The sequence below is a fragment of the Crinia signifera genome, chromosome 8 (genome assembly GCF_055691185.1).
Source record: "Crinia signifera chromosome 8, ASM5569118v1, whole genome shotgun sequence".
NCBI lineage: Eukaryota > Metazoa > Chordata > Amphibia > Anura > Myobatrachidae > Crinia > Crinia signifera.
In genome coordinates, this window is record NC_139224.1 from 21241003 (window position 1) to 21263856 (window position 22854).

Genomic DNA, 22854 nt, shown 5'->3' on the forward strand with positions numbered 1-22854 from the left:
ATCAGTGGAAGATAACATTTGCCCAAGGACATATATTCATATTTGTAACTAGATTCTATCTGCGGCTTCGCCTGCATGCATTCATATTTAATGCACTGTGCAATGCTACTGTACAGCAGGGGTGACCAAACCAGGCCTCGAGTTCTACCAGCAGTTCATTTTTTTCAGGCCATCTGTGAGTAATAACTACAACTGTGCCTCAGCTAAGTGGTCTGGGAAATGTGAATAACTACACCTGTGCCCCAGCTAGGCAGTCTGGGAAATGTGAGTAATAACTACACCTGTGCCCCAGCTAGGCATTCTGGGAAATGTGAGTAATAACTACACCTGTGCACCAGCTAGGTGGTCTGGGAAATGTGACAGTAGTAATGACTACACCTGTGCACCAGCTAGGCAGTCTGGGAAATGTGAGTAATAACTACACCTGTGCACCAGCTAGGTGGTCTGGGAAATGTGAGATAGTAATGACTACACCTGTGCCCCAAGCTAGGTGGTCTGGGAAATGTGAGTAATAACTACACCTGTGCCCCAGCTAGGCAGTCTGGGAAATGTGAGTAATAACTACACCTGTGCACCAGCTAGGTGGTCAGGGAAATGTGACAGTAGTATTGACTACACCTGTGCACCAGCTAGGTGGTCTGGGAAATGTGAATAACTACACCTGTGCACCAAGCTAGGTGGTCTGGGAAATGTGACAGTAGTAATTACTGCACCTGTGCACCATATGGGTGGACTGGGAAATGTGACAGTTAGTAATGACTACACCTGTGCACCATATGGGTGGACTGGGAAATGTGACAGTTAGTAATGACTGCACCTGTGCACCATATGGGTGGACTGGGAAATGTGACAGTTAGTAATGACTACACCTGTGCACCTTCTGGGTGGACTGGGGAATGTGACAGTTAGTAATGACTGCACCTGTGCACCATATGGGTGGACTGGGGAATGTGACAGTTAGTAATGACTGCACCTGTGCACCAGTAAAGTGGTCTGGAAGATGTGAACTGACCTATGCATATCCTAACCGGAGACATTCACCATTAATGTTGCTATGACTTAATCATTTGTTGGCTGGATACTTTGTTGACATTCATCATGAAGACGTGAGAATGTTCACCTGGCCGACATGCAGCATGACATTCATATCAATACTGATGAAATCAGTGATTCCAATGGCACCCCTAAACCTAACCGTCCCCCTAGTACCTCACACTAACCTCCACTCCCACAGCCTAATCCTAATCACCCCCCCAGTGCCTCACACTAACCTCCACTCCCACAGCCTAATCCTAATCCCCTCCCCCAGTGCCTCACACTAACCTCCACTCCCACAGCCTAATCCTAACCGTTCCCGCTAGTGCCCTATTCCACTCCCACAGCCTAACCGTTACCCTAGTGCCTAACCCTAACTCCACTCCCACAGCCTAATCCTAATCACCCCCCCCCCCGTGCCTCACACTAACCTCCACCCCCACAGCCTAATCCTAATCACCCCCCCGTGCCTCACACTAACCTCCACTCCCACAGCCTAATCACCCCCCCCCCAGTGCCTCACACTAACCTCCACTCCCACAGCCTAATCCTAATCACCCCCCAGTGCCTCACACTAACCTCCACTCCCACAGCCTAATCCTAATCACCCCCCCCAGTGCCTCACACTAACCTCCACTCCCACAGCCTAATCCTAATCACCCCCCCCCGTGCCTCACACTAACCTCCACTCCCACAGCCTAATCCTAATCACCCCCCCCCCCCGTGCCTCACACTAACCTCCACTTCCATAGCCTAATCCTAACCCTTCCCCTAGTACCTAACCCTACTCTACCCTTCTGCAGCCTATTCCAAACCCTAAACCTAATGCTGCCCGAGCCCAAAATGTCTATCAAATATTGAGGTGCAGAACATCCAGGAGGAGAAGTTACAGCCAGAATATAATTCCCTGTATATCACCCCCATATACTTTATACCATCACAGGACCTCAGTGCACTGTAATACCTGTATCATACCATTAAGCACTATATAAAACCATAGCGATTCCTAAAGCTAGGACTCATGGCTTGAAGTCTGTACCTTACACGCTATACAAGTGCCTGTGTTTTGCTACTTACTTGCCGTGCAGTACGCACCACCCACAGTACGGGTCCCCCGCAGACAGACACGCCGCGCAGTCACTGTGCTGGGAACAGTCAGATAGAGGCACCTTGGTTATCTGCAAAACATACAGTAGGAATAAATTGTCATCCCGTTCCTAATAGTGGTATGAATGACAATGGGCCGAATTCCACCTGGATTGCTAATCTGCAAATTCGCATATTGAGAGAATATAGAACGACTGCATGCGTAATGGTAAATAGAGACAGAAAATGCGTGTGGACCGTGAACGCAGTCCACTTGCAGTTTGACTGACAGGAAGCTGGCGTTTTGGGGAGGAAACCAGCCATTTTCGGGGTGTTCCCAATAAAAAGCAGGGTGGTCTCTGACATCAGCGCCGGCCTTGTTCAGCCGGTCTCAGTCGCAGGTTAGTGGAAGCCTCAGCGCTAATCAGATTTTGGCGGGCTGCTGAGTTCAGCAGAAAACCGTACTTAAACGGGTCAAACACAACGGGGATAGAAGGGGGCAAGAAGAAAAAGAGAGGGTGGAAAGACCTGCCAAACAATCTTGGGGTGCTATGAAGAGAGGGGGGCATTTTATTCAGCTCGGTATAAACTGGCCGACATTCCGCTGTTCAACAGAACGATTAATATTTTGTGGGCACGTCAGCGGGTGTGTACAAGCAAGAATGACTTAATTCCCAGCCCTACAGCACAGCCAGATATATCGGTGCATGTATGGGCGGTACACCTGCTACAGAGGCTGCCAGTGACATCACAACTGGGCGGGACATGTAAACCCAGTGGTGATGTCAGGCAAGTACCAATAGTCAGATAGGTCTGCGGATCAGCCGGACAGCAGATCCGGCATCCTAGTGTGTACCCACTTTAAACAGCTTGACACATCTCCCGATTTTTATACGGTCCACCATTCGTTCCCAATGACACTTTGCACAATGGTTTCTTGATAGGATTTAAATAGATTATACAATAACTTGGGTTTCGAAATAGCCACATCAATCTATTACCGTTGACTGCGTCATGACGTAAAGGTGTTTTTGCGACTGGTCAAACAATAGGTCTGCAGAAACCGCTGTGTTGGATTGTGTGGGCACTGTAGCATACTGCCGGGCATCGTTATTTCCTCCGAGATACACCTGAAATGAAAAATAACAATAAGGAACATTAAATGCCATGTCTTCTGTATGTTTAGCCCTGGCACTGCTTCATCGGGCATAACGAGCAATTAAAATGCTTAAAATGTCATTCATTCTACCTGGTAATGTCAGGACACCTGCGGAGACAGATCTGGTCCTTCGACAACTGGATCCTACAATCGGAACTGCCCAGGTGCACCCCTCTCATCTTATAAGGAGATTAGTGCGTTCAGGAGTATTTGCAAAGCCAAAGTTCATGGGAACGAGCACCTGCAGTATTACTGTGCTTCATGAAATCCCAGCACATCAAAGCTATGTCACAGCCAACAGACCTTTAATCTGCATTCTGACTCTCTCTGGCAGAATACTGCTGAGCCTCTAGTTAATTCTAAGGGCCTTATTCTAATCCACTCTTTCTGACAAAATCCTTCTTAGATGGGCAAAACCATGTGCACTGCAGGTGGGGCAGATGTTACTTGTGCAGAGATAATTAGATTTGGGTGGGGTTTTACTTCAAAGTGAGATCTATATTGCAGTGTAAAAATAAAGCAGTCAGTATTTACCCTGCACAGAAACAAAATAACTCACCCAAATCTAATTCTCTCTGCACATGTTACATCTGCCCCCCCTGCAGTGCACATGGTTTTGTCCGTCTAAGAAGGATTTTGTCAGAAAGAGTGGATTAGAATAACCCCCTTCGCTCCGTGTGATGCAGCAATGTTGTTTTAGGTTGGCAATCGTCAGTTGTGCATGACCTTCAGTAGGACCTTCAATCTCAAATGCCACCACTAGATGGGGCTGGCGCCACATCCTGTAAATCCACGAGCATCAATAGCGTTTATTAAAGTTAGTGCACGTAACTCTTACCCTGGCAGGGGATCTCGCTGTACAGGGAAAAGGACCCGCTACTAAATGAACTCATAATTCTGAGTGCTGCTCTCGACAACTCCCTACTGTATGTGTTGTGCAGAAATAAACGGGATAAACCACGGAGCAATATTTTATAGTAAATAAATGGGTAATGCTGCTTTACTATACTGAGCAGGCGGCATGAGCCAGAGCCACAAGTATGTATGTATGGCTGAGAAGTTACCCGTATTCATCTCATGTAGGGATCTGGGATGGAGAAAGCCAAGTTATAGTCCCTATAAAAACAGGCACTTTCTCCATCCATAGAGCTGCTTCTGACGTGTAGCCAGATATCATGGAAATGCCATCACATAGAACATTTCTATAGAAGACAGGTGAAGGAGAAGTTACATATATCCACAGCACTGGGAATCCACTCTTCCATCCTGCCCGCTTCACTGAAAGTGGGCGGGTTGCGGGAGAGCCACCTACGCTTCCAGGGGTGTGGGAGACTAACTGAAAAATCGTGAGTCTCCCACAACTTCTAAGGGAGAGGAGGCATCAATGGAACATACTAGATAAATAATCACTAGAAGCTGATTTAGGAAACTTCTCCACTTGACCTCTTATGAAGGGTTGATATATTTACACTCCTAGTAGTAAATATCTGAAGCACGACACTGTATTACCTGGGAAACTCACACTGTGATGCTTTATAGAGCTACCAAACAGCATTTTTGCAGGTATAAAGTCGCAGAAACTTAGTTTTGCCACGATAGCTAAGGGTGCTATTGGCACTTGGCCGATTTGGGCCCGATTTCACCTGATTCCGACGGATCGGACTAAAATCATATGTGTCTGACATTGGTTCCGGATCTGTGGTCTGATGGACATCGATCGAAGTTGGAGGTTGGACGGGCTGCATATAAGAAAAATGGGTACTTATGTATTATCTGGGCTCCCATGTTAAATGCACCCCATTTTTTCATACCCCTACTATCCAACTACGCATGGAGTTGATTTTATATAGTGTGGCGAGCACAGCGAGGGGACTCGGTCTCATAAGAAAAATGGGAGCCCAGATATTACATAAGTACCGAAAAATCAGATGGGCAGCCGTCTGCGGCACATCGTGGGTGCCTTTTAGCAACCACGATGTGGGGAAGCTCTGCCCAGGAGAGGCACTCTCCCTGCTCTGCAGCGGGCGGCAGTAGAATAAAAAAAAAAAAAGAAACATACAAAGGGATGGGTTGGGTTGCTACAGCCAATCAGTGGCCATCCATTGTTTTTTATGTGTTTTTTTAAGCTTAGGGGTGTTTAGCTTAGGGGAAATTGGGACAAGTGTAAGCCTTTACTACACCTTTAGATATCATTGCCCGTTGCAGCCTACAGACCAGTGGGGGGTTTTCCTATGGGCTGCAGCCCCCCCCCCCCAGGTAAAATCTGCCACTGTCTCTGCCTAAAGTGAAGCCAGACGCAGTCTGTGAGACTGCTCTGGCTTCACTGTGACTGGCAGCGACTTCCTATTGGAAGTCTGACCTGCCAGTCACTCAAGGCAGTCCCATTGGGAGGTGTTCCCTTTCTCCGGGATGCCTCTATGTGCACAAATGCGCAGAAGACCCAAAACGGGTTCTGCTCATGTGCAGTACCGTGGACCATACTGCACATGCGCCAGACACGGGAATCCGATTAAGCCTCCAGGGGCTGCTGCAAAGGCAGCCCACGGAGGCTTGGGCCAGCGCGTGCACAGTATGTATGAATTTACTGCGCATGCGCTGGCCCCGTGCAGGGGGCCGGCGGCGGGGACCGGACCGGCATGCGTGGGGACTCGGAGTGCGGCGGAGGCAGCGGCCCGCATTACGGCAGCCCCCCTCCTAGTAAAGCTTAAGAGCCAGCACAGCTACAGATTACAATGTCCCTGGAGAGGGATGTTCAGGATCCCTCCCAGGCATTATGCACATGTGCAGTAGATAAATCTAGTCGGAAGTGGTAAGCTGTACCTGTTCTGTACCCTTCACCAGGACACAGTAATATTTGTGACACTTTTCCAGGCCAAAATGCAAAGTGTTGCAAATAGTTCCTTTAGTAACACCTGTGTAGAATAAAGGTAAGAGTCCTATAATAAGCATATTATTATATAGCTATAGAAGGGCAATCATTGTTCTTGTTAATACAATGCACATATAAATAGGTATTAAAGTGGAGCCCACTGTATCTAATGTCACCATACCCAGTTATATTTTTAGTGACTTTCAGGGTACATGGCGTTTTCAGTATGCGTCATGGGCCTGATTCACACCTGCGCGTGGGTCAGTATTTGGCTTTGAACAAGCAGAGAGGGGGCGGAGGGAGGTTTGCGGTCCCAGGAACGGGCATGTGCTGCCTGCATTTTCTGGGTGGAATGAGCAGCCATGGCAGCCCGGCCATCTGTGTGTAACCGATGATGGATCCCAGCCTGTGACGTCGATGTCTCCTGCATGTCCCTCCTTCAGATCAGATGTATAATATAATGCTGTTTGCATGCGGCACAGTATTTTCGTCCATCTCTGAAGCCGGGCCCCAAGTTCCTTTCCTGTATTTACACTGGTGTCTTTAGCTCTGTCCCCTCCTCCAATACCAGGACAAGTGGACAAAAAATAAACTGCGCCCCTGGGTACGAACATTGAGCCAAATGTCAGCTCCTCATCTCATTTGTCACGGAGCGCAGACGTTCCTGTTTGCACAACAGCACGGAATGTATTATTAATGACAGATACTACAAGCCTGTTCTCCCTCTCACACCCAGGTGATATGATATAACACAAGTGTTGGGACTTGTCCGCCGGTGAAGTATTCTGACTCAGAGTAATTACATTTTGTACTAATTTACGACATTAAATGGAATTATTTTGTGCTGTAAATGGGCACATATTTAACATACTTTATAGCATGACTCATTACACATGTTGATGAAACCGTCTAAAATAAAGGTTACCTGATCTCCGTGAAATGGCGCCATGGTATAGTCTATGGGTGTAGGATGTGCGGGGGGAACTCACCTGGACCTGTGTGCCCCCCACACCTGCACCTATTATTTGCGCGTCTATGTGTGCCCTTCCTTCCTGTTTCCCCCTATGTCACTTACATCTGCCTCTTACAGTGCCCTAATCCTCTCCACCATTTCCCTGCCAGTCTCCCGCACCTGTCTGCAGCATTCCAGTAGATATAGGGGCCAGGTGTAATAAGCTTCAAATAGTGATAAAGTACAGATTTACATATATAGTACCAGGCAATCAACTGCCATGTTATAGACTGTGGGGCAGATGTATTAACGGCAGCCAATCAGCTCCATCGACACCACTAGGTCAACATGCTGAAAGGTCAACATGGGTCTAGGTCGACAGGTCATTAGGTCCAAGCAGTAGTTCGACATGGGGGGGGGGGGGGGGTAATTTCATGCCCTACCATCCACAAGAGCATGGAGCCTTATTCTAGTTCACTATTTCTGACAAAATCCCTCTTAGATGGACAAAACCATGTGCACTGCAGGTGGGGTAGATGTAACTTGTGCAGAGAGAGTTAGATTTGGGTGGGGTTTTACTTCAAAGTGAGATCTATATTGCAGTGTAATAATAATGCAGTCAGTATTTTCCCTGCACAGAAACAAAATAACTCACCCAAATCTTATTCTCTCTGCACATGTTACATCTGCCCCACCTGCAGTGCACATGGTTTTGTCCATCTAAGAAGGATTTTGTCAGAAAGAGTGAACCAGAATAAGGCCCATGGTGAGAGAATAAAAGGTACTTGTGTAGTTTCACGGCGCCGTGCGTCTGAGTCCCCTTGTGGGGCGTGCTTCGCTCGCCCACGCTGCGGGCTCGGTGGCCTGCTACGCTCGCCACGCTATTTAAAATCAACTCCATGCCAACATGGATAGTGGGGGTATGAACTATACATGTTGGCATGGAGTTAAGTTACTTTTTTTAATATAGTTTGTGGCGAGCGTAGAACACGGAAGTAGCTGGCGCCGTGAAACTACACAAGTACCGAATAAAATAGTGTGCCGAGTGTAGTGAGGCACTGTGCCCGAAGGGACGCGGTGCACTTTTCCTGTGTCCATGTCGACATTCAGGTAAAAAAACAGTGAAAAACCCCATGTCGACCTTTTGACTGTCAACCTAGACCATGTCAACCTTTCAGCATGTCGAGCCAAAACCACATGGGGGAAATTTACTAAGATGTGAGTTGTACAGTATTTCACGTGGGATGTTGCTGTGGGCAACTAATCAGATACTACTGTATCTATTATTTTCTAGAAGGTGCTAACAAAATGAGAAGTAGTTTGTAATTGGTTGCCCATAGCAAACACTAAACCCCCCCCCCCCCCCCAATTCGATTTGGAAAACATCAGCGGCAGTCTGAGCCCTGGTCTCTGTGTACCGACATCCAGCGCGGAACGTTGGTTGTGTGAAAAGGAAATGGTAAGAATGCGATTTGTTCCAGGTGAGCAGACTGCAGGAATGTGTTCCAGTACAAACGAGGTTCCGGCAGCGGCCCGAGGGGTCAGCCAGAAACACAACAGTGTCATTACCGGCTCTCAGCAGTCACCTCGCGCTGCCCACCCGCACTAACACTGCAGCTCTCCCTAGTGCCGTAAACAAATACGGGACAGAGGAAACGCTGGGCATACCCCTGAGAACGCAGGCCCGTCAATGCATCCTCGGGGCGGGCGGGTGACATCACATGACATCAGCGCCTGTCCCCAATTCGGCGGAAAGCGACCGTCGAATGATTTTTTTCCTCCGTGCGGCCGCATGCCAGCGGATGTGTAAGCGCACATATCTGCTCGCATGTTAATGTGGTGATTCGCTCAGCATGGGGGGGGGGGGGGGAGGTGCATTCGGACAGGCGGTGTTTACCTATTCGCTAGACAGCGAATATACGCAGCCTAGCAAGCAGTTCTGAATCAGGCCCCTAGAATCTAGACCCTTCATGGCTAACTTTGACACTCCAGCTATTGTTGAACTACACATCCCAGCATGCTCTGCGTCAGATTTAGCATGGCCAAATAGCAAAACGGAAGCAGAGCATGCTGGGATGTGTAGTTCAACAACAGCTGGAGTGTCAAGGTTAGCCATCAAAGATCTAGAAGATAACGGTTTGTGGGGGCCCCAGGACAATTATATTGTGAGGGCCCGTAAAAATAAAATTGTCAATATGATAATATGGGGCAGATGTACTAAGCCTTGTAGAGTGGAGAGAGATAAAGTACCAGCCAATCAGCTACTAACTTTCAAACACAGGGGCAGATGTATTAAGCCTGGTAAAGAGATAAACGGGAGATAAAGTGGGAGGAGATAACATACCAGCCAATCATCTCCCAACTGTCATATTTCAAACACAGCTGATTGGCTGGTGCATTATCTCCTTCAACCTTTGGGGCAGATTTATTAAGCTTGGAGAAGAGATAAACTGGAGATAAAGCGGAGAAAAGGTAAAAGGAGATAAAGCACCAGCTAATCATCTGTGTTTGAAAAAGACAGTTGGGAGCTGATTGGCTGGTGCTTTATCTCCTTTTACCTTTTCTCCGCTTTATCTCCAGTTTATCTCTTCTCCAAGCTTAATAATACCCCTTTTACACCAACGAAAAACCCAGGTCGGACCCAGGTCGGACCCAGGTCAGTGTTGGTGTAAATGGGACCAACCCAGGTCCATTGACACTGGTCTCCTACCCAGGTCCTGACCAGGGTTGAACACTGGTCGGACCTGGGTCGTGAGCGGTGTAAATGGTCCCAACCCAGGTCAGGACATCTGGGTAGTGCTGAAAGGATACCAGAAGCATGGGACGCCTTTCCGTAAGTCAGTACCGTGCATTCCACAGTGCATTGCAGCAGCAGAAGACAGCAACCCGTGCAGACAGTGCACACAGGCTGCTACCTGGCACTCCACAGGTGGACCTGCCACAACCCTATCTGGCACTAGGATGCAGCGCTGACAGGCAGTAGTGGGACCAAGAGCTTAAAGGAGGAGGGTGCGTGATGTGCCTCCCACTCCAGTGACTCCATTTTTTAAGGGATATATACCCTACCTACAGAAATCATTTATGTTTGTTTTGGGGGGGGCTGGGGGGAGGGGTATGGATTGTACGGTCGACCTAAAGATTGTCGACAGTCATAAGGTCGACATACTGCAAGGTCGACAGGTGTCTAGGTCGACATGGGATAAGATCGACAGGTCATCAGGTCGACACAAGCATTAGGTCGACATGGTCTAGGTCGACAGTCAAAAGGTCAACATGGGGCTTTTCACTGTTTTTTTTTTTACCCGAATGTCGACATAGTCGACATGGACACAGTTTTAAGTGTCCATGCACTCGGCACACTATTTTATTCTCCCACAATGCCCCAGTGCAGTGATGGCTAACCTTGACACTCCAGCTGTTGTTGAACTACACATCCCAGCATGCCCTGCATCAGTTTTAGCATGGCCAAATAGTAAAACTGTAGCAGGGCATGCTGGGATGTGTAGTTCAATAACAGCTGGAGTGTCAAGGTTAGCCATCACTGCCCTAGTGGATATTAGGGCATGAAATACCGCCTGTCGGTATATGTCGGCTCATTAAACAGTGAAAAATCCTATGCCGACCTAATGCTTGTGTCGACCTAATGACCTGTTGACCTTGTCCCAAGTGGACCTTGCAGTATGTCGACCTAGTGGTTTCGACCTAATGACTGTCGACCATCTTTAGGTCGACCAACTGACTGCTGCTGCATCACTGAATATAACTTTTTGACAAAATATTTTGCTAAATAAACCAACCAACATTTTTCAATGCTAACTTTTCATGTCTTTTAATTTTTATTTAAATCATTGAGGGAAGGTTGGCTGGCAGTTTATCAGTCCTAAAATTGAAATTTTTAATGTCATCCATAGGGAAAAGCAGGGCTGACCCAGGTTCAGTGTAAATGGTGCAGACCCAGGTCCGACCCAGGTTGAAGTGCTGTGTAAATGGGGTATGAAGCAGGGTCCGACCCTGGAAACTTCCGTGTTCAAAGACCAGGGTCCGACCAGGGATTACCCCCCCCCCCAGGCTGGTAATGTAGCTATGTGTAGGCCCCTATTGTGTGGGTGCCCCCTGGGCAACCATTCCAGATTCTGTGTTATTTCTCCGGCTTTTTTCAAGTGTAAGAATGGTACCGGTTTTATTCCGAATGGGATTATGGAACACCAGGTGTAGTCTGGAAACACAAATGATGTCAACATTCTTAATAGTATTTAATGGTCACATACAGAAGAGCTTTAAATCTGAATTTGTCATGGCACATCCCAGACGCAACAGGGAACCGGCCGGGGCGGTCTCTGATCCCAATGCTGCCGCACCTCTGCTCTTCCCGGGAGCGGCAGTCAGGCAAGCCTGTATTTTGCAGCACTTTGCAGTAACCCTGGCGTTCTACTGCAAATGTTAAATTGTTTTATTTTTGGTGATATACAAAGGGTGTACTCTAATACCATTATACAAAGTAAAAGAAAAACAAAGTTAATACAAGCCAGGGCAATCAATACCCAGCAGTGCTCGGCTCAGAAAGTGATTTTAGTTTTATTGATCTCCCCGTCACCTACTTTGTTTAGCTGTCCTTTGCTGTCACCGATGAAAGCGATCGTGTGCTCCTCTTCTACATTGATGGCGATGGCCGTCAGCCGAGCATTGGGGCTCTCGAACACAGGGGATACCTCCAGCGGATGCCAGCTTGCCATGGGACTCGGTGTGTGGTCTGAGCCGCACGGGTAAGCATCGAGCGTGTCCTGAAATCACAAAGTAGATATTCTCTCAGGGTGGAATACAACGGAGAGCGATAATGTAAAAAGCAATTCCCATGATTTCAGGGACATTGCGTTTCCCAGACACTGCAATCCCCAGGACTGATAGGAAATGATAACGCAACTTATTTGTTTCGGACAAAAGGGTCGCAACCTTGGGCTCAGGTACTACCATGACCAAGAAAAGGACCAACTGATCACAAAGCGTCTGTGAATATAGAACACCAATTTCACAGAATTTTTTGTGGTTTCTAATGTTATCTCAGAAACATTTTTTCCCTTCCCAATTGAAAATTAGGATTACTCTTTCTTCTTCACCATGAGCCATAAATTGTGACGGAACAATGAGCCATCATTGGCAACACTCGTATTTCCTCCTAGTCCATCTACCATTGCCCCAGCCTAGAAGATAGAGGTCTCTAGGACAGGACACTTTACTATACAGAGACAAATAAAAAGGGAAAATATTATGATATAATTAAAAAATGTATCTGTTAGGAAATCACGGGTTGGATGTATCAGGCAATGAAAAGAGCAGAGAAATGAACCGGTGGAGCAGTTGCCAATAGCAACCAATCAGCCTCGAAGTAGCATTTACCATGTACATTCTATACAATAAGGGGCGTATTCAATGTCGGCTCACGACTGTCGGGCTGGCCCGACAGCCATGACCCTGTCCCGTTCTCAGCCTGCTCGGCGCTCATTTGGCTGAATGCCCTGTCTGCCGAGCACTGAGAAGGGGGCGTTGCCGTGGGAAGTGGCTACTGCGGCTGGGAGCTCGTCAATTCTCATCAGGAATGGCGGCTGGAGATTGAATATCCCCCTATATATAAGCTGATTACTTGGCAAGGGCAACATCTACACTTGTCCGATTCCCCATACTTTCTGTATTTCGAACCCTAAACACTTTAACTATTGTTATTATTGTGCTATTGTTGTTATTAGTTGATACAAATATGGAAACAAATCCTACAGGGTTATTGAAATTGGGTCGGATAGGAACCTCTGACTTTATATTTAGGAGAAAGTACCAACCAATACACTCCAGTCATTTAAAAAAAAAAAAAAAAACTTCTAGGTTTCATAATTGCCCCCTCGGTATGTAGACACAAGAGAACAGTACTCACAGAGGGAAGTTGGACACAGTTCGACTTCACATCGTACTCTATGTAGGACACTTCTCTCCTGTCCTCGTCCTTGCCGTCCCTGGTGTAGCAGAGGTCCCTGGTCTGGTTGATCAGTTGGTCAATACGTTCCATAGAGTATAAGCACAAGCCCGATTCCTCGCTTACTTTACCAGAAGCGGCATGCCATTGAGAGAACACGCCAAAGAGGACATCCCCATTGGTGTTCAAGACTCCTGCCGCCATGTTGTCTCCGGGTTGGGTGACATAGGCAGCCTGAAGAAGATTATAACTCCTAGTAAGATCTTTAGTTTGGCAGCTGAGGGGCAACTCAACATAGGAATAATAATGGGAGTCGTCTGGACAAATGCGAGAAATATAGGTCTTGTACTCTCGGGATGGTGATTTAAGGTCGCGGCGGTAAAACAGGAAATAAACACTGGATCGGTGAGTGAAGATCTTAATAAAGTGGTGGTTGTACTCCGAAAGTCGCCCAACCACAGCTAGCTTGGCCGTTTCTTCATAGGAGAACACGGAATGGGGTTCACCACCAACATTCAGGTTCCGAGTGGTAATCGGTGGGATGCCACCAACCCCCTTACTTGTGTAGCCTCTTCCCACAAACAACAAGGGAGTCCCATCTTTAGAAAGCCCAATAAGACCAACAGTAGTAATGTTGGGGTCATTTGCAGCGACATACTGGGAGTCCACTGGTCTCTCTGGCCTAAAGAGGATGTCATTGACAGATCCCAAGCGTCTTTTCTCACAGATGCCTTGGAAAACGCTGCCGCAAACGATGAGTTCATCTTGGCTTGGAACCACCAGCAGAAGCTTATTGTGATTGTTGGTGCTCTGTACATGGGCGCACTCTGCGGTGACTGGGGGCAGACAGTCCTTGCTGTCCAAAACTGGTCCCGTCTGAACTGGTTCCCTCTCAAGCTCTAAATCCTCAGTCAGCTGATAAAGGTAGTTTGTTGCACCTAGATACAGGGTTCCGGTGTCGGTGTCCAGCGTGAGGTGGTTGAAAATTGTGTTGTTCTGGGAAAAAGTGACATACGCTTGTGTGCCCGAGACTGATGTCCCAAGGAAACACAAGGCAGTGAGAAGAACAGATCCTGGAGGCATGGTGATCATTCTGTAAAAAACAGAAAATACATGTCAAAAGCAAAGAAAAAAATCATTCTCTTTCTATTTTGGAAATATATATCAGTATTGTTATACTTTTTTTTTATTGGGCGCCACAAGGGGTCAAAAGCGCCTTACGAATTAATGAATCAGAAATTACTCAACGATAGTACAGTTCTAGACATTGAAGAACATGATCTATAATGTAGGCTACAGTATATAAACGTTGAAAAATATGTAGGCACACCTCAAACAAAAGCAATAGCGGTGGAACCCAAAGGGTTCATGCCACTGTTGGCAATGGGGAGCAGAAGATGGCAAGTGAAGGAGGCAACAGCACAGAAGTGAAAAGGGCCCTGCTCGTGAGTGCTTACAATCTAGATCAGGAATGGCCAAACTTTGGTCCTGCAGCTGTTGTGAAACTACAAGTCCCATCATGCCTTGCAACAGTTTTGCTATTAGCGAATGCTAAAACTGTGGCAAGACATGCTGGGATGTGTAGTTTCACAACATCCAGAGGGCCATAGTTTTGCACCGCCTGTTCTAGATGGAAGGGGAAAAAACACAAGGGCGACACAGAGGAGAGGGACAGCGTTTAAGGCGCATTGGCCCTAATTACGTTTGTACACAAATGCAATTGCAATTGTGATTTTCTAAGCTACGGAGCTGCTAATTTTAGTAGGTGATGCTAACGCCCAGGAATGAAAAGAGATTCTGACTGGAGACATCACAAACTCATTCGCGATAGCGTACACTTTATACGCAAAAAAACAAGGAACATTGGAACATAGGGTTGGCCTATGGCTACGCAGATTGAACAGATAGAGACTCAGATGCCATCTTTTTGCATGTACAAGCTGTCAGACGTCAGCAGATACATACACGTCATAAAAAGGGCCATGACACAACTGTGTTTTCTCAACTACCCCCATAAAATACTTTGTTTACAGTTGAATTCCCAATAGATTATGACGTGGCCCCAGTGCCTGACAAAAAAGGTCCTTGCGTTGAAGGGGATCTCGGTGGTACCCTCCGTTTAAGGTCCCCATACACTGTACTATTTATGTATGCTGTATGGACTAGATTTCATCACATATCTCATCGCACATGGCAATTATACCGTTTATGGGCACCTTGAAACCTCCTAAAGGTCACTTCCTGTCAATCTCAGCGGCCCCTGCACCCATTGTGATTGCAGCACATGTGTAGTCTGATGACAATGAAATATGAACCTGGTTATATCATGGGCTCACTAAACTAATACAGAATTAAGGAGGATGATAAAACTCTACTGTACTAAAAACAAGAAAAGTTTTATTAACTAGATTGACAAACTAAACACACTAATAGCTGACAGAAATTGGCAGCTATTAGAGGTCTTGCATTAGGACATCTGAGCATCTTATTTGAAGTCATTAATGTCCACGATTTCCTGATCTTTGACCTGTGCATTCATCATGTGGTTTCCTGCATTGGCAAATGCCTGTGTTTGCCAGGCTTGGGTTTTTGGAAAGCCTACACAGCCCTAGGCCATCAGAATTACAGTGACAAGATACCAAGCCAATTATCTGTCTACCAATTTATTCATATGGATCCAAGTAGGGTTTGAAACAGAGCCGGATTTGGGGGGGGGGGGGGAGAGACACGGGGTGAGTACCTACAGGCCACAACTCTTAGGAGGCCCCCAGGCTGCTTTGCCGGCTGCTGACTGAGGCTGTGCCTGCTTTGCCGGCTGCTGACCGAGGCTGTGCCTGCACTGCTGGCTGCTGACCGAGGCTGTGCCTGCTCTGCCGGCTGCTGACCGAGGCTGTGCCTGCACTGCCGGCTGCAGACCCAGGCTGTGCCTGCACTGCTGGCTGCAGACCCAGGCTGTGCCTGCTCTGCCGGCTGCTGACCAAGGCTGTGCCTGCTCTGCCGGCTGCTGACCAAGGTTGTGCCTGCTAAAGGAGATAAAAAAGAAGAAAATTGTGGAACAGCGCTGTGCTGAATAAAAATGCAATTTATTAAAATTTAACACAATATTATGGCCGACAATTAGACAGACAAGACTTACAAACATATAATAATAAATAACTCATTCCCCATCTCATTAAACCGGTTAGATCATGCAAGCAATTTTAGATTTTATCCTTTTTCATATAACCAGTTGGTAGGGTTAGTATTGAAAGTCAAAGTCCCACTTAATGTTCACATTGAAAGTGGTTAATACTTATGTTAAAATCCGGAGTTATCACAAAGGTGAGGTTCTGCTTGCAGCTACCATGGAGCTTCTCCGACCGCTGGCACAGTCCTATTAGACGGTCATATCCGAGATGAATGTGTTGGTTCTGTCTATTTGCAGCCTACTGCGCCCCCTTGTCCTCTCTCTTTGAGTGGACGCAGTAGGATGCAAATAGACAGAACCAACACATTCATCTCGGATATGACCGAGGGTATGCTGTGTGACCACACCACACAGAGAACATGCCCGTGCCACCAAGGGAATGCGGCCATTTTCTTTGTGCCCTTTTTGAGCTACTAGAGGCCGACCTCCAGGCCGGGTGCCTTAGAGAAAAAGTCAAGAATATGGACCATGTCCCCCTAAATTGGGACAGTTAAGGGGCCAGATTCTCTAAGCTTCAAAAGTGATAATATGGAGAGTGATAAACAGCCAGCCAATCAGCTCCTGTCTGACATTTTTCAAACACAGTCTGTGACATGCCAGGTTGGAGCTGATTGGCTGGTGGTTTATCAATCTCCATTTTATCACTTTTGAAGCTAAGATAATCTGGCCCAAGACCTGATTCTAAATCGAGACGCAAGGGGGGGAATTTACCAAGACGGAAGTTCTTTTTCGGATGGAATGTTGTTATGGCAACCAATCCGATTTTATCTTTTATCTTCTGGAAGGTGCTAAATAAATAAGTAGATTCTGATTGGTTGCCCTTAGCAACACCCTTTCTGAAATAGAACTTCCATCTTAGTAAATTTGCCCCAAAGTGTCAGTCAAACTGACTGCCTTATGCTAATGTTAGTGTCCGCCCATGTATGGCCTCGTGTGCAGGGTCCACAACCCACTGTCTGGAACCCGGCAATTCTCTTATACGTTTTGCCAAAGCGACTACGGACTGGGAACAATGGGTCTGTCAGTACCTGAAGCCCCTGTTTGATTTCCTTGTTGGCTCATGACCTTGGGCACCTTACTCATCCTATAATGTCCTTGGTTCCAACACGTTTGGGCTCATCGGGATGTGGGGACTTAGTGCTATTATAAACAATAGACAATGCGTAAAACACTGACATACAGACATATAATAATGAGTTTGTCAAAGTAATCTCCAAACATTCTCCTGGGAGTGGGAGAACCGAGGGCTCGGAGAGGGGAGCTGGATATGATTTATAGGTGATTATCCCTGTCCTTGTGGCTGGCCGTGTAAAGCCTGAGGGTGCGTTTCCTGAGTGACTGGCGGAAATCATCAACCAATTATCACTGATTCATAACGACAGATTCCACATGTATGATCAGGGAAACGCCGAACAAATATTCTAACCTATAGATTAAAAAAAAACGTAGCCTACAGACAGCGGAATATTTAGCCTATCAATTCGCTTGCAATGTGAGACCGTAATGAGGCACTGAGGAATAAATGTTGGGCTTGATTCAGAATCACTCGGTGTGATCTGAAGGGGTTGGGATCATTTCGTCTACAGCATTATGGTCGACAGTCATTAGGCCGACACCATTAGGTCGACATGGGAAAAGGTCGACATGGGTCTAGGTCGAAAGGTCATTAGTTCGACAGGTCGTTAGTTCGACGTTGTCTAGGTCGACATGGGTTTTTTCACAGTTTTTTTAACTGAATGTCAACACAGTCGACATGGAGTTTAAAGTGCACCGCATCCCCTCGCATCGCATCAGGCACGGTGCCTCGCTGCGCTCAGCACACTATTTTATTCTCCCACCACGCCCTAGTGGATGGTAGGGCATGAAATACCGCCTGTCACCACATGTTGGCTCAAAAAACTGTGAAAAACTCCATGTTGACCTTTTGACTGTCAACCTAAACACTGTCGAACTAATGACCTTTCAACCTAATGACCTTTCCACCTAGAACCATGTCAACCTAATGACTGTCGACCATAATGCTGTAGACCAAATTACCTAATTTCTGCCGCGCAGTTGGGTGGCGTTAAGGGGCTCGCTAAGCAGCAAATGACGGCTGCTCAGCACTGAATCAGGCCCTTTACACTGAGCATCTCGGTGCCTTTTTTTTATCTATATGCTATTTATGTCAGATATATATTATGTATAATCAACGTCAGACATTGTGTTGTATACACTTAGCTAAAAGCGGATATTATTATTAATATTTAATCCTGTGACAACTGTATTATAAATCATGTCACAATGGAGCAGGAAACAATACAGAGAACGCGGGTGACGCCGTCTGGGACTGTCATTAAACAGCCACAAAATCAGACAAGTGAAAAAGTGAAGGGTGATAAACTGCCGGTCAATCAGCTCCTAACTGCCATGTTACAGGCTGGGTTTGAAAAATGACAGGTAGGAGCTGATTGGAGAGTGAAGCTTGATATATTTTTATTTCTATGGAAGATGTATGGTATAATGAGCAGAATGATAGAACATTAATTGTGAGTATTATATAAGGCTCTGCCCTTACCAGTCCTTGTACCAGTGAGGGTGATAGTTATTGGCCCTTATTCAGGTTGACTCGCAAGCCTGCAAATTTCGCAGGCTTGCGAGTCCACCAGTTGCCGCCCGCCGCACACACACAGCCGCCCACCCTCGCACCGCGCTATTACCCGCAGGCATGCGGATGGATGATTTACATACTCGTCCATTCACAGCCTTGCGTTCGGACACAAAATCTTGCGCTTGATTTTTCAAGCGTTCGCAAATGTAAGATACCTCTTTGGTGTCTTGCATCTGCGAGTGCCTGTACAGGAAGTGGGCGGGCACCTGACACCCCCCCCCCTCCCCCCCGCCCCGTACCATCGGGGAATATTACCATGAGAACACCCAGTGTTTTATGGGTGTTCCCATAGGCTAATCCCCCGGTCCGCAAACCCACGCCCCCCCCCGATCACACTGTTGTGTGCGAGCGCCAGCGAATAATCGATTCCCCGCACACAGCGGCTGCACATGCGCATAACTGACTATGCGCACGGACGGTCGGAAGACATCGCTCCCCAAAGCGAACACGCAGGGGAGCGAATGAACCTGAATAAGGGCCATTGTCTCTGGAGTAGTCCAAGTCAAACAGGGATACCTGTGCTGGGATTATTTGGTCTACAGCATGATGGTCAACAGTCATTAGGTCGACACCATTAGGTCGACATGGGTCTAGGACGACATGGTTCGAGGTCGAAAGGTCATTAGTTCGACAGGTCGTTAGTTCGACAATGTCTATATCAAAAGGTCGACATGGGGTTTTCACAGTTTTTTTTACCTGAATGTCAACACAATGGACATGGACACAGTTTCAAGAGCACCGCATCCCCTCGCGATGCGTCGGGCACGGTACCTCGCTGCGCTCGGCACACTATTTTATTCTCCCACCACGCCCTAGTGCATGGTAGGGCATGAAATACCACCTGTCGGCTCAAAAAACAGTGAAAAACCCCATGTCGACCTTTTGGCTGTCGACCTAGACATTTTTGAACTAATGACCGGTCAAACAAACGACCTGTCGAACTAATGACCTTTCGACCTAGAACCATGTCGACCTTTTCCTATGTCGACATAGACCCATGTTGACCTTTTACCATGTCGACCTAATGACTGTCGACCATCATGCTGTAGACCAAATGACCGCAGCCCGGATACCTATAGGGGTCACTTACATTAGCATGAAGTTGTAGAGATGACTACAGCAAAGATGATAAAGAATTTTGTAGCAGAATTCGACCCAGACGAGGGTACTTCCGATGGTACCTTGTAGTGGTCTTGTCTCTTAAATTAAGCTGTGAATGTCTGCCTTGAATTACCCCTAATATCAAGAACATGGTTACCCTCGCGGAAATCTAACAGTTTATAAATAAGATGAAAATCTGCAGCTGCCTTCAATCGCGTTCCAATGAAGAAGTCTGGGATACATAGGAGAAATGTATCCCCCCCCCCCCAAAAAACATAGCATAACTGAATAGTTTAAGCGCTACTAGTTCCATATATATAATAACACTTGCATTTTAGGTTCAGTGCCCCTTTAAGCTATGTTAATCTATTCTACACTACGGTGCTTCACCTATTTTGCGTTATGTATTTTTAATACACAATTCGCCTCTCACTAATTTAAATAGCGTGCCGTGCTAATGGGCCCATCTGTTGCGTGCACCACAGCAGCGTTTATATCTGCAGTACAAATTTAATTCTCAGATCTTCACCTCCAACCTGGCTAATGATGCTTAGCCCATCTGCTGCTATTTCCTCTGTAATACATTGGTTGCGCTTTTCCAACGCGCCGTCGTTGCGAATGACCGCCCCACACACAGTGCCGGGACAAACCTAGCCGAGTGTGGCTGCCTCCCCACAACACATTAGGCCGAATATTATTTGGGAATTTGTAACGCAGAACCAATATCATTATTCATTCTCGCGCCGTGTAACAATGACGAATAACGCCAGGCTGTATGCTTACAACCTCTTAATGGCCCGTTAAATATATTATAGGAATTGTAACCCACACACTGAGATTATTATACATTGTGTCTTCTACATAACCGTTTCTTCGCCAGTATGAGGTCTACGACACAAGAGCGGGCGGTTGGCCTCTTAGTGAAGGAGATAGGGAACTTTTTATTTACAGATTAAACAATCATCTTTTTTTACTCCTCGTACCAGGCGGCTGTATATTTTAGAGTCGCTTAATTAAATTGTTGGCACGTGTTCCATACAGAACGTTATTTTAGGCTGATAAAACAACTTGTCCAAGGACGAAAGAAGCGGAGCCAGAGGTCTGATCTTCAAAGTACGGGATGGAGCAAGTGCATTATCTTATAAGGTCTGGGCACATTACCTCTAAAGTCAGCTATGTTATTTTTATAAAGTTGTTCTCGTCCCTGACAAACAGTCGAGGCGGCCATTTTGTGAGTTAATGAGAATTGCCTACTATTTTACAAAATGCCTCACAGTGAGGTCTCTAATTATGGGTTAATTGAGTTAAATATTGTCTCCGGTCACAAAATAGAAGTTTCCACTGGGTACAGTATAACTGACAGGAACATTTTTAAAATATTTAACAGAACTGTCCTATATTTTCCCACATGAGGTGATTCGGACCCATTTTGCCCTTTGAGTGCCAATGTTGCTGGGAGAGATGTGCAAAATATCCGATTAAAAAGGCCAAGGTCCACAGTCAGGGAATATGAATCACTTTGGTTACTGCCGGCAAATGATCTGAAGCCAATCAATTGAAGTTTAGTTAAATATGGCGCCCCCAAAACAAATCTCTCACAGCAATGGCTGGAAAGATCCGGTATCTGGGATTCCTCTGACCACCACCAACTCTACGAATAATAAACACTATTTTCTTCTTCAGCGCAATCCCATTGGCTGTCTTCACTTATTGCGCCACATGTGACCTTCTTGATTGGGCTGACTGCCAAACTATTGGATTTATACAATTTTTCAAAATGAAATAACACTGAGCCAGGCATAACACTGAGCCTGGCATTCTTTTATAAGGACAAAACAATGCATGAGGCCATCTGATTGGGTGGAAACCGGCCTTTTGGCGGGAATGCTAAGAAAAACACAGGCATGCCTAGGAAAATGCTGGGAGTGTCCGCAAAATGGCAAGGTGTGCCTGAGCGTTTTAAGGGAGGTGTGTGACGTCAGCTCCAGGCCAGATATACCTTTTTCCATTGCACCGCTGAGTAAGTCCAGGGCTACATGGTGCCAGCAATAAGTTATGGCCAGTGATCAGATCAATGTGATCAGAAATGAATCCGGCCCCTAGCGCCAGCACTTTAATGACATCTCAATCTCTAAGTCTAAATTTAAGGGTTGAATTAACAGTTCAAGATGGGGAACGGATCCAGCATTAATGGCTCTGAATTTTATTGTCCAAGCATTGAAGAGGAGTACAGTAAAGATGCAAAAAGCAACCAATCAGCTTGTGTCATTATATATACTATCCAAGTCATTAATGTATACAGCTGTGAAGATCCCATCTGAGCGGACGGAAAACGAAGCTATTACGCAAATCTGGACATCTTGTTTCCGTACGATAATGGTTTCATAACTTGCAGAATATTGCCGCTTACTGTGCTTCGTCTTTAAGGCTCTGCTGTGAGAGTAATTACAGGGCGGTCGGTGATTATCGAATGAGCGCAGAGATCCGCAAAGCTGGGACAGCTTTGAAAGGAATCATTTTCTTTTTTTGCTAAAGGTTTATATTACTCCAGGCCCGAAACACAGGGAGGTGGCGGCTGCTTCTAACGCCATGCAGGATTTAATACATTCCTGCAATGTTAATGGACCCAGTGATTACAGCAGCACTTAGTTGGCACCTTCTGGTACAAACTCACTCCTATCTTTCTCAAAATCTCAGCAAGCAGATTACCCAGAATGCAACGCGCTAAGGCTTAACCCCTTCACCGCTTGGGACTGTTGCTGCTGCTGCAGGATGTGACCTACGGCTTAATACGTGACATTGCAAGGATATATGTGAATATCGCAGTCGGGGGCGAGTGTAGAATCTTACTGG

The 22854-nt window shown here is 46.5% G+C and overlaps 1 protein-coding gene across 1 annotated transcript in view; it reads right to left on the reverse strand.

The window, feature by feature from the left end:
- Positions 1 to 22854, reverse strand: part of PLXNB1 (plexin B1) — a 308999-nt gene that overhangs the window by 192919 nt on the left and 93226 nt on the right. Inside the window, exons 3-6 of the mRNA XM_083155963.1 lie at positions 13025 to 14156; positions 11700 to 11882; positions 3123 to 3251; positions 2113 to 2213 (exon numbers count right to left, since the gene is read on the reverse strand). Coding sequence (XP_083012089.1) covers positions 2113 to 2213; positions 3123 to 3251; positions 11700 to 11882; positions 13025 to 14155 — 1544 coding nt within the window. The 5' untranslated portion in view covers position 14156. The remainder of the gene's footprint in view (positions 1 to 2112; positions 2214 to 3122; positions 3252 to 11699; positions 11883 to 13024; positions 14157 to 22854) is intronic.